Source organism: Phyllostomus hastatus, unplaced genomic scaffold (genome assembly GCF_019186645.2).
Source record: "Phyllostomus hastatus isolate PE091 unplaced genomic scaffold, TTU_PhHast_1.1 phas_contig_80, whole genome shotgun sequence".
NCBI lineage: Eukaryota > Metazoa > Chordata > Mammalia > Chiroptera > Phyllostomidae > Phyllostomus > Phyllostomus hastatus.
This window is the reverse complement of record NW_025333960.1, coordinates 52,562,676-52,575,718: the sequence shown is the minus strand read 5'-3', so window position 1 is coordinate 52,575,718 and position 13,043 is coordinate 52,562,676. Positions and strand designations below refer to the sequence as shown.

Sequence of the window (13,043 nt, the reverse complement as noted above, 5' to 3'; positions counted from 1 at the left end):
GGAAATGAACGCTACATGAAGTGCTGTTTAGAATTTTTTTTCCAAAGAAGCACAGGTATCTATGTTTCTCTGGAAAAAAGAAGCATTATGCACAGACACAATGGTGTTATTGATCAAAGCCACGAGCAAGAAGAAAGTAGATTAATACTGATTCCGATCACAATACTAGAGAAAAGTGGGTATTATAGATGTGATACCATGTACCCTAATAAAAGGAGAAAGGAGGGATCAGTTTTCAATATTTGGGAAATTAAATATGTTGCATTTGAAAACCTGGCCTGCCAAGCATGCACGAAGGATTGGTTTAAATATACATGCAGCCTGTATGGATCTAAAGCAAAAAAAAAAATGTAGTTTTAAGACTTCCTTACAAGGAAATTCTAAATAGTGAATGTGAACAATGCAGTTGTGGCGGTGACAGGTGAACCAATGACAGCAACTAAGTAAAACAGTGCCAGTGAGTGGCTCTGTCCCATCACTTGATACAGCTCCGGCTCTGCCCACGCTCACGTACTGCATTTAAAAATCCGTACACCGCGGTGAGCTGCATGAATATTTATAGTCTGCGCTTCTTGAGCACATGAGGTTTTAGAATCCTAGAGAGGCAGGAAATACTTGCACAAGGAGGGCAACTACATAATACAAAATAAGTTGATCCATGTTGCCAATTATTTAAAGCACAGATACTTCACTTCCCTGAAGCACTGTCGTATAAGACAAGCGCAATGGCAAGTGTTTAGAAACAAATCTGTCTGTGTCATTACTGCATGATAAAGTGCGTTACCTGAAGAGATACAGAGGCTCTGTCTGCTGAACTGGCATGGGGTTCAGAAAGGAAGCCCTACCTCCTTTTAGCTGACTGTCCGTTGCTTCCTGTTTCTTCTGCTGCTTGCTATTATTACCTGGATTGTCGAAGCTGTGCCTCCCTGTTTCAAATCACTGTGATGTCTTGTCTTTAGTCTAGGTTTTCAGTACAATATTATTTGAGAAAAACAGCATTTTTCTTAGGCAATGCTCAATGATAAAAATGAACTCTATTGCTTTTAAAATAAACTGTTTCAGAATAGCATCTCCAAATCATATCCTGATGTTGTTGATCCCATTCTCAGACAATAGCATTGTTTTCTGTGCTTTTATGGGGGGGGGACCAACTACCTTATAATTCAGAGGTAGAAAGTGATCAGTCATACTTCTCTGGAATATGAATAAAAGAACAAAGACCCAAATTCCACAATCCACAATCCATTTTATGAAGTGCCAATATATAATTTGTAACGAGCCTTGGAAAAATAAAATGGCTGTTTCCTGGCAGGCTGGTCATCTTGAAGCTTTTATAATGCCTTACCTGCCAAATACAAATTTTGGTTCAGATGATCAAGAATTTCTTGAAGGCTATAACATAGTTTAATGACTCTTGCATAGTTCTTGAGATGCCCATTAGGTTTAAGAAAATCCTGTTAAAAATATTCCTCAAATGTCTCACCAGTGAACAAATATTAAGCCATAAGGATATTTTAATCTAAGGTTTCCATTCACAACTTAAGTACATTTTTCTAAACATATATATTTATTTACATATATAAATATATACAATCTCTGCTACTTAATACCTAGCAATATTTGGACTCCTGACACATGGTGAATTCCTTCAGATTTCTTAATTTTTATGTTTATTTCAAGGTTTCAGTGAACAAAACCACAAGCTACCTCAGTTTTTTTATGCAATCTTATTCCAACTTAATAATGCCAAATAAATAAGCCAGCACTTTCATTGAAACCTTAAGCCAAAAGTAAAATTAGTATTCACTCTGGTGGAACTATACAGTCCAAATCTTGTTTTCATATAAAATAACCTTGCTACTATTTCCAGGTGGCTAACAGTCAAGAGTGGACATTTTTTGGGAAAGAACACCACGAAAGCTGGTCGTGTAAAGGTCCCACCACCCTGCAGAGTCGGACAGGTGACCCTGAGTCTGGAACTTACATGTTTATGTAAATATCATTTTGTGCAATTTCATCGAGCTTCAGTAATAGAGAGGACAATGTAACTTTGCCCATAGATGATATTTGAAAAGAAATTAAAAGAACACCCAGGAGAGAACAGAGGCAACTCCTCAAAATTATCATTATTGCCTGGCTGGCGTAGCTCAGTGGATTGAGCGCAGGCTGCGAACCAAAGTGTCGCAGGTTCGATTCCCAGCCAGGGTACATGCCTGGGTTGCAGGCCATAACCCCCTGCAACCGCACATTGATGTTTCTCTCTCTCTCTCTCTATCTCCTTCCCTCCCCTCTCTAAAAATGAATAAATAAAATCTTTAAAAAACTTATCATTATTGTCAGGGAAAGCAGATTACCTTGTGACAGAATCCCTGTGTCGGTCCCACTACAAACCAGAGAGAGGAGGGTTCTGCTTGCCGTGTTGTTTTAAATGTAAAAGCTATTCATTTGTTAGAATTACAGAAATTCCTTAACCAACATTTCCAATATGACAGATACTCACCGACGTTTTCCAATATTTACTTTCGGTTCAAGGTTTCCGTGGACAAAACCACACACTCTCCCAATTTCCCTGGGTGTCTCCTCAGCAAAATTCTGAAGCCAAGGACCGCACTCATACTCGCTCTTGAAGAATGCGTTGAGGCTAAGACAGAAATTCTTCCCCGATCTGGTTGCACTTTGTGCTGAGCAAGGGAAGGTCCTTCTGTGTCAGGATGATTGAGGAGTCTTTTCTCACCCCCGTGTGATGGGTTGCACAGGGCTGTGCTCGGCTGGCTGGTGGGAAAGTTCTCTCTGGCTTAATGATGAAGTTTGCAGAACTCGGCCCAAATGATTGTCATGTTTACTTTTGAAAAGTAGTTACGAAATTTCTTAACAAAAAAACACCCTTATTCTTAAAGTCTGTTTCATTCACCAATAGCATGTCCTTTATACTAATAATCCAAGTTGGCTAAAACGTACCCCACGTCACAGCGCTGAGAGCGGCAACGCTGCGGTGCACGCAGGTTTCATGAGCTCCGCCCGTGCGTGCGATTGCCCACGACTCCGCTTCCCTCGCTCACCTTCTTACTGAAGCGAAGCAATATGCATGCAAATCCATGTACAGCAGCGTTCCTTAAGCTTTATTTCCTGTGAGTGATCGGGAATTGAATCGTCAGGGTGGAGTGCTATGACCATAGATATCGATGGCAGAGATGAAAATCCACCCCTTTGAATTACAAAGCCAGATCGAAGAACAAGTCTTTGCGAGGCCCAGGTCACAAGATTGCTGGCTGGTCAAACGCTATCGAGCGTCTGAGGCTCGGGATCCAGAAAGGCCGGGACGTGAGCGCTTCCCACCCCTTCTGAGGCCCACGCAAACTCTTATGCCTGTCACTGCCCGTCACACCCAGCGCTGCTCTCAGCGTCGCTGCGACTGAAAGGCCGACACACACTTCTCTACCGATGGGGACACAAGCCAGGGCACCTTTTTAAATAGTTACCCTACTCTCTAATTAAAATGTATCAACGCTTCCCTGTTGCAGTTAGAATAAAAAGGCCCAGTGTCACGTGGTGGGGCACCAGCCTCCCTCCCTGACCTGGACCCCTGCCTCCTTTACTTTTCCTTCTTGCTGGAGGCGTGCTGACCTCCTTCGTCTTCCCTGGAGAGTTCACGCTCATTCTGGCCTTAGGTGAAGGCCAATTCTAGTTTGTGGGTGAAGCCTTCTTGTCTCATGTGCCTGGGTTGCAGTGTGTTCCCCTGCTCTGACTTCTAAAATTTTAAGAGGCATTGAAAAATTAAGCTAGGATAAAACACTACAGTTTCAAGCATCAACCTCCAGATGTAATAATTTTTGACATTTGCATAATGTATCTAGCTTAAAGATACTTTTAATGCACATTTTGCATGATGCTTTCAGAAATTCTACTTCGTGTGTATGTATGGGGCCTCGACAAATGTCAGAAAATCTGCTAAGTGGCAGAAACGGGGCAGAGTTCAGGTCTTTCATCTCCAAGGTCAGAGCTACTGCCACTATAGCAAATTGTCCCTTTCACAAACGTCCGGGAAGAATGCCAGCATCCTGACCCAAGGCCCACAACAAAGCATGTGGTCTCACTGCCCTTCGACGTAGGGAGAGTGGGGGCCGAGGGGAAGAATATCATTTCAACCCCCAAAACCACCCAGAAGGCTACGGCGTTTAGCAACCAACACTACCTTCTTATGTTCCGTGTAAAGGAGAAATCAAGAGGCCGGGGTGACTGGGCAAAGAAGGCGGTAGTGGCGGCCACACCCCGTGCCCTGTTCTCACGTTCCTGCTCTCAGAACACGATAGTCTTCTCGGGCGCCCAGCCTGCCTCCGTGAACATGCCGTTAGCTTATGTGTTCAAAAGAGGGAAGTTAAGGAATTGGGTCTCAGCCCCCTCAAAGTGCCTTCCCAAGCCACCTCAAAATATATATACGACACACACCTATGCGTATGCACATCATGCATATGTAGACATATACACACACACACAGTGCACAGAGTTTTGTAGCCTGGGTGTGTATGATTTTAACATTATTATCTAGCAGACAGAACTAACTAAATGTTCGCGTATATACAGGACGGCCAGTCGGAGTTGGACAAAATAATTCCTCCATGTCTCATCCCTTCGCTGTTTGATCCATTTTGCACTGCAAGTATACAAGGGCGAACAAAGACTTCAGGGGAAGTGAAAGTTACTTTCAGTGTATTTTGGATACGAATTTCTATGGGTCGTTATTGTTTCCAAGGCTCGTGTCACTCGCTTACAAAGCCTTTTTCAAATTCGAAAAATAGAAGTGCACAGATTATCAAGTTCTCAAAACGTGTTTATTTCCTTGCAGGCCATAACTTAGTCATCACAAGCGCACATTAAGGTTACATTTTTACAGGCACGCTGTGCGTGTTTGCTAAGCACCGTTGACGCTGTGAGAGAAAGGAGCGGGGCCTGGGAAGGAAAAGACTAGACGTTTAGAAAGATCTCATGGAGTAAATGAAGATGTCTGATGGACTTGGTTCAGCGAACAGTGACTCTTGGGAAATAGCAAACAGGAAGATAAAGAAATTGTATAGAATGGCTAAGAACACTAACAATTTTCCAAAAATAGAGTACAATTTAAGAAGAAGAAAATTTATTGACTCTGAGTTAACACTAACCAGAATTATTTTTAATGCCCTTCAATGCCACTGAGTAACCTCCAACCCTGTATTTATGGCATTTAGATACAAAATGGGAAAACATATTAGTATTATTAGTATTGTTCAGACTCTATAAATCGCTGATGGATGTTGAATTCCAATCTGAAATTTTTGGTTTGAGACTTAGTCTAACCTTGCCAAAAGATCCCCGAAAGAAGCAGCTCAAGAGAGCTCTTAAACATCAAATATGAAAAAAAAAAGGAAAAACCAGCCTAACATATTAAATTATAAACATATGGATGGAATTTCCTTTAAATTACTCTGGAGTCTAAACCTTAAGGGTAAAGAATTTAACAAAACACATTTGCAGTTTCCGTAACACAAAACATTTGACAGGGAATTCAACTACCCCAAAGACAAATGAGATTTTCACTCTAACATTGAGTGAATGGAACCTTCTCTCCTACTATTTTGAAATCTCTGTACCCTACAATTAAAATGTCAATCTTTACAATGTATCTTTGTAATAAATAATAATGAATCTGTATATTAGATAGTAGAGAGGCTTCTCCCCCCCCCCAAAAAAAAATTCTGAAGCTAAAGACACCTGGGAAATCAAGAGAAAATGCAAAATCAGGTGTATATTTAAAAATAGTAATTCTCCCATACTTTGGCTTATCCTTCCTCACCTAAACCTTGGCAATCTTTTCCAAATGATTAAGCTTTTGACTGGTAAGTGCTTCATAGCATATGGGTGCCTAGAAGCAGAGGAAATTGAAATATTATGCATCAAATATCAGGCAATTTTATGCTCAAATCCATTACCTTCTCAATGATGGGTTCCTTTTTTTTTTTTTTTTTGGTATCATCCTCAAAGCGATTACATTGCAAAAGTGACTAAAAGCAGATGAGGAAAGAATGGGACTTCCATCTCGCTAGCACTCTCGCCACCCCGCACTTGGTCACTCTGATGGAACCAGGAGCGGGGACTGCAGCTCCCTAGACAGCTGAGGGCACTTGGAAGTGAGTGCGCCCCCCAGTGGAGCCTAGAGACCACTGCAGGCCTGTGGGGGGCGCTTCAGAGGCAGCTCTTTGAGAGGCCTGGAGCCAGGGGACCCCGTGGAGCTGCCGTACCTGGTCCCCAACCTTCCGAAACGGGGGAGACAGGGAGTGCTGCTTTAAGCCACTACATTTGTGGTGTCATTGGTTCTGCAGCAGGACAGAAAGTCATAGCATGGCTATTAATATCACGTGCTCACATGATCAGTTATCATTGTCATCCATCATGATCTAGTGTAACCTTACACAGAGGTAAGTAATTAAGAAATGAAGCCCTGGCTGGCATAGCTCAGTGGATTGAGCGTGGGCTGTGAACCAAAGTGTTGCAGGTTCGATTCCCAGTCAGGGTACATGCCTGGGTTGCAGGCCATAACCCCCAGCAACCACACATTGATGTTTCTCTTTCTTTCTCCCTCCCTTCCCTCTCTAAAAATAAAATAAATAAAATCTTTAAAAAAAAGAAAAGAAATGAAACGTTGGAATTTACCAATTAAAATCAGGACCGATGGGAAAGTTAAGTGATATAAAATGTGGGGCATAGGAAAGAATAAATCTCAATCTAAATGCCAACCATAGGGTGAAGAGTCAATCAATTTTATGGTGTTTCTTCAGATACTGTTAAGGTTTAAAGGGCCCACGGTACTAAAAATATATTGTATTCAAGGGAATAAACATTAGGCATATTATAGTTCTTGTTTAAATTAGATATATGTTGACATAGCCAAAACGGGCTGGTCTTTTTGAACATTGCTCAATAAGGGATAGCTACCCACGACAACAGTTGGCTGGAGGAACATCATGTAACCCACTGGAAAGGGAAGAAAGCGAGCACACACCAGGCAAACGAGACGGGCGACCACAGTGACGGACACCAGTGAGCAAACCCACCTGTCCTGCTGGTTGCCCTGAAACTCACTGAAACTCACTGAAATCCACACACAGCCTGAGCATCTAGAGACTGGACAGCTTCGGTTCGTTCGTTATTCCTCACATATTTGCTATTAGTTTGACAACCAAGTTTCCTAATAGTGCAAAGACTGCCGTCTTCACAAAAATGTGACTTGTCAGAAAAAAATCCATGTTTTAGTCTCTGTTGGTATTTGCAAAATCAAAAGCCAACCGGGGAGACCTACCCTGGGTTTCTGTGCCTACAGCTTGGCCCTTTGCAAAGTAACAGAAGCAGGAAATAGAAAATGGCAGGCCACCAGTGCCTTTAACTGCAGCAACTCAAAATCGGAAATGAGAGCAGCACACGTGCTCATTTTCTAAGATGCATCAGGAGAGGGTGTGTCTGCCTGTAATGACAGGTCTGAAGTTGCTATATCCTCCCACACGCCAGTCAATGCGCATGAATCTCCTCTCCAGTGATAAGTACAGAGGGCATGCTCATCTCCACCTTTTGATATCCTAATTAATTTATTGAAAACCATCTTTTACAATTACAGTGCAAGGTAGTGTTTTGCCTTTGGAAAAATGAAAATTGCTTCCTAATTATTTAGATCTTTTCTTTTTTGTTTGTGAATGCAGGTGCTTATTTAGGTTCAGTAGTGCTTATTTTTAAACAGATAAAAGCATTAAAATCTTCAAGTTCTTCAAGTTCATCAATCGAGTAATAAATAGCAAGTAAATACTGGTCATTCAATGAGTGAATAAATGGATGAGTGAGAGATATTTAAGACAAAAGAGTCATTAAGATCCACCAAAGATTATTTGAAAAGGATATATCAAGAAAATAGTTTCATACTAGAAAATGATACAAAGTTTTCATAAACGTTTCCAGATAAAAGAAAATGAATAAGCATACTCCCAACTCACTTTATAAGTTCAAAACAATCTCAATATCAAGATCTCACAAGAACTTTGTGACAAATATCCTCAACTAACCTGGATACAAAAACTGGAATAGAAACATCACCAGGAAATATCCAGTGATCAAAAAGGTTAACGTATCACAAAAAATGTTTTGTCTATTCTAGGTGTACAAAATTGATGTAGCATTTGATTATCAATCATCACAATTCACTTAATAAACCTATGAACAAAATGAAGAAAAGTTTCAATAGATAAATAAAATGAATGGATAAAATTCAACACCAGTTTATGATGAAAAAAACCTATATAACCAAGAATAGAAGGAAAACTAAGTGATATGATTACAGTTATCATCAAGAAAGCCGAAAGCAATAATCCTGGATGGTGAGTTGTTGACTGCTTTTCCCCCCAAATCAGAAATGAGAATAGTACCTGCTAATACGTCTAGTGCTCAGTATCATTCAAAAGAAGGGGTCTTAGCCAGTGGAGAGAAAATTAAATAGAAACAGAAATGAAGAAGTAAAGTACTCATTTCCCTATCATGTGGTTTGTAAGGTAAAAATTTCAAATCATTCAACAAACTATTAGAACGAACAGTGAAGTTAGTAAGCTTATTTGATATAGAGTCAATATATACAATCAGGTGTATTTCTGCCTTCTAGAAACAAATACTTAACAAATATCAAATTTTAAAAACCAGTATCATTTTATAGTAGCATCAAACACATCAAAATAATTAAAGGTGTCATAGAAGATGGGTAAATTTATGTCGCAGAAAGTACAATGTTACTGAAACAAAGACTAAATAAATGTAGGGATATACAATGTGTATATACTGGAAAACTCAAAATTGTGAAGATGACACATTTCCCCAACTTAACCTGTAGATTCAGTGTCATTCTACTCAAAACCTCAGAAGGTTTGTTTACTTTGTGGAAATTGACAGGTTGATTTTAGCATTCGTTTAGAAATGCCAAGATTCAAAACTAGACAACAAAACATTCAAGAAGAACAACGTTAGAGGAATTATACAATTGGTTATAAAACAACAAAGCTATAATAATTAAGACAATGATCTACTGGCATAAGACAATAGACCAATGGCAGAGAACAGAGTCCTAACACAGACCTGTACACCTTTGCGCTACCTGATTTGTGACCAGTTAGTCTGGGGAAATATTTCCCTTTTTTCAGCAAAGGTGCTGTCTCAACCATATCTCCACATGGAACGAACTGTGACACCTCATCACCTTAAAAGTCACTCCAAATACAGCACTGACCTAAAAGTGTAAGACAAAACAATAGAAAAATGTCTCATGACCTTGCACTTAGAAAAGACTTCCACACAGAAGAGCAAGCATTAGCCACGATTAACCACTGCTTGCTCCCTTTACAGAAAGCCGTGGCTGCGGGACGCCGTTGTCTAGATAAGCAGGGAGCAGTCAGCTGCCAGGTGCTGTCTTTACAAACACGGCATCTGGCCGCCAACGGGCTTTCAGATCGGGCAGGACAGCAGGCGTGACAAAGAGGATGCTGTCACACTACATTAGCGCGTGTTGTCTCGGAAATACAGGGCACGGGGCAGCAGAGGAGGGGGGTGCTGGCCTGGGCTTGGTGGCCGAGGACAAAGCATTAATACGTGAGTAAGCACTTCCAGTCCCTCGAGGGGGAGGAGACCACGGTAACACGGGCTGGAGTCACACAACGCGGTCTCTGTGGTTCACAGTCCTCCACGCTCTGCAGGGCAGTCTGCTCTGATTGGGAGGGGGTGTGTTCCTTGGGAAGATGAGTTACCTGTGTCTTCTGTTTAGTGGTAGTGAACCAGTTGGTCTTCTACTAGTTGGTCTATTTCAATTGGGCAATAAAATACCAAAATGCCCAGCAAATGTACTGTGCTTAGTTCCAGTAAAAATTTTGATCAAATCTGTACCTATTATACATAATTTAAAATTTAGTTTCCTTTCTCCCCTCTGATCATGTCTCTGTGATTCAGGGGAACGGAACATGATGCCCTGTGGCTGATTCCTACTTCAGTTACCCGGCTGCTCAGACCCCATTCTTCCGATCTGTCCTGGTCTTATAAAGTTAACTCTCATGAAAACAATTAATTCATGTTATCAGAATTTTCTTCGTCAACTCTACCTCTCCCAACGGGGATGAAGTCATGGGTCTCAGCGAACAAACGACATGTGGAACCCCTAACGAGTCTTCTGAAAAGTAGCCAGTTGTCCGGTTTTCCCCTGGACGCACGGTCATTCGCTTGAAAACATAAGCAGCTGTCTTCCTTGCGTTTATAAATATGTTTAATTTTAATAGAGAGTCAACAAAATTCTCTGAGCACGCTTCCAAACGCTTCCAGTTAAGGAGCGTTAGCAACACAAAGATAGTTGGACTTTGGGGACGGGGTGCGGGGGCCACACCAAATCCCACCATTTCCTCCACCTTCTTTCAACATTTTTCCATTTTCAAAAGAACTGGGACACATGAGAATGGAATCAAGATCATTATTTTGCTATTCAAATGCTAAAATTAAAACGAAAAAAATGTGCAAAAGAAAGTAACTAATATTTTGGAGGCTAAATTCAAATGTTGCCTTCTGCTTCTTCATTATGTTTATGAAAGCCAGATCTACTTTTCAATTTCAAGCAATATTTGGCAGTATGAAAGATCTGACCTCAGAGTCCCAAGTCTCCCACTGAGTTCTGTTGCATAAAATCCAGAAAACAAGCCCATATTCAAATTTCTTTTACGCCTAAAGATTATTTATACCATTACAAATCAAAAAATTCTCAGACAGATGTTTCATGTCAATTAAGCATTTCATAAAAGTAATAATAAACTGGAATTAAAAATTTAAAAATCACATGTAATGTTTTATAACAGCAGATTGAATCTAGCAGTAAAGGAAATTGAAAATAACAGATTATTTTTCCTAAGCAGCAAAGGAATAAGTGTTCTCCGATTACCTTGGGACTGTTCTGGCTTGAATACAACTCACAGTTGGTTTTTTTTTTCTCTCGCAAGGTAAAACAACAGGACAGGCAAGCATGACTTCTTAATCATACCAGAAGTGAACTGAAATACAGAAACATTTTTCTTTTCCATTTTGTTATACATGAATATCAGACAAACTGGTTTTTCTCTATTTCCTGCTGCTTTTTAGTCTTTGTTACTGATCTTAAAATAGCTCATGGCTCTTCCAGGAAAATTTCTGCAATTTCTTTTGTTACTCCAGAAAGTGAGAAGGGAATAGGAAGAGGGTAGATTGATTTACCTTCTGACCAGGTGTGAGACCTTGGAGAAGTTAACATTTCCCAGACTCGGTTTTAACAATAAACCTGGAGTGATAATACCTTCCTCATGGGTTGGCTTTAAGAACACAATGCTATTATATATATATATATATATATATATATATATATATATATATATATATATATATATATATATAAATGCAGGCATAATGTAGATATTCAATGAATGATAGCTATTATTTCTTTCCACTACATAAAATGTCCTTTCTGTACATTGTGAACTTGTGGCTGAAATTAAAATATATGTTTTAAAACCAGTGTTCACACATTGCTAATTACTAGTACCAAATCTTCAGTGAAGGTAGAAAATGGTATTCTGAGAATCAGCTCTTGGAACAATTTACTCTATTTTCTATCCCTCCATCAGGCAATGAAATATCTGCCCAAATGAAATCAAGGGAAAATGAGATCAATACAATTTAGAAAGCAAAGCACTTAAAACAAAGAATAAGATGTGGGACTATAAATAATCCGACTTCCTAATTGTCTGAAGCTATAGGAGAATGAGATGATGAATTGAAGTAAACAACTCAGACAGAGTTTTCCTGGGTTCCGGTCCAAAGAGGACATACACTTCCAAGACCCTACAAATAGAGGCAACTCACTGCATCACCTGCTCTACTTATTCTTGCCATCAGCTCCATACTGAGAGCGCATGAGGCACATGGTCTAGACAAAAAGACAGAGATTTTGTACCTATAAAAAGATGTTGGTGCAGAAACTATAGTTTACAACCTTCTGGAATCCTAACTTACTATTTTTTTCCAAGTTCAGTGGATTTTATGTTTGGCGCTGAAACTATTTGAAACCAAAATGGAGGTCCATGTATTAATGTGTGTGTGTGTGTGTGCTTGCACACACCTGGGTGTGTGTGCGTGTGTAATGGGGACGGGGGGTGAATAATGCTGACAAATGATTGATCGGCACTGTGCTTCCTGATCAGGCTTTTCGTCCTTCATCCGTGGCCCTGTGCTCTGGCTAATTACTTTTTTCTAGATTTATGGCACAACATCAGAGTTTTAATACATTTGTTTCTACCACCACCAGTCTATGAGCTTCTTGGGGGTAGAACTTATATCTTATTTATCTTTGTCCTCACAGTGACTAGACTATAAGGCACTCAATTAATGAATCCAGAGGGAAGTAAAGTTGCCATCCAATTAAAATAAAGTTGACAACTTCCAAAATGCATATGCATGCAATTATGTTTATGTGTGTCCATTGGGCCATAACAAATTATTCTGACTTCATTAATTTGAACTCCTCAGGCTTGTTGGAAATGAAAACTGTATTTGTGTGCGTGCGCATTTATGTGGTAACGGAAGGCGAGCGTTTTGCTGCCGCGGGGATTTCTGGGAGAGCTCTTCACATTTTTCCTCTTATAGGAGATCGACTCGGGCCTTCCTGCATTTTTTCCTATTATTAAAAGTCAACACCATTGAAAAGAATCAACACCGTGCTTTCAGCCTGTGTCAGCAGAAATCTAGACTCCCCTTGCTCACCACCCTGCATCACCCCCACCCCCCACCCCCAACACAGCGACCACGTCCTGCTGGCTTACTCAGGGTTCAGCTGTGCTCGCTCTCCTCCGGCTCCGCCCCCTCTGTCCAGTAGGGTCGCTGCACCCTCAGGTTACAGAAATGGATTTCTCACCTTCCTCCCTCCCGTTGTTGTTTACCTCTCAACAGCTAGGGGGATATATGTTTATGTTTTTAATGCG

At 40.5% G+C, this 13,043-nt stretch overlaps 1 protein-coding gene across 2 annotated transcripts in view; it reads right to left on the bottom strand.

Annotated features, from left to right (window-relative positions):
* CCDC102B (coiled-coil domain containing 102B) overlaps nucleotides 1-13,043 on the bottom strand; it is a 147,395-nt gene that overhangs the window by 120,851 nt on the left and 13,501 nt on the right. Inside the window, exon 2 of one of the 2 annotated variants that reach the window (XM_045850181.1) lies at nucleotides 10,976-11,084. The exons of the other annotated variant lie outside the window; for it this stretch is intronic. Coding sequence (XP_045706137.1) covers nucleotides 10,976-11,058 — 83 coding nt within the window. The 5' untranslated portion in view covers nucleotides 11,059-11,084. The remainder of the gene's footprint in view (nucleotides 1-10,975; nucleotides 11,085-13,043) is intronic. 2 annotated transcript variants of the gene reach the window in all.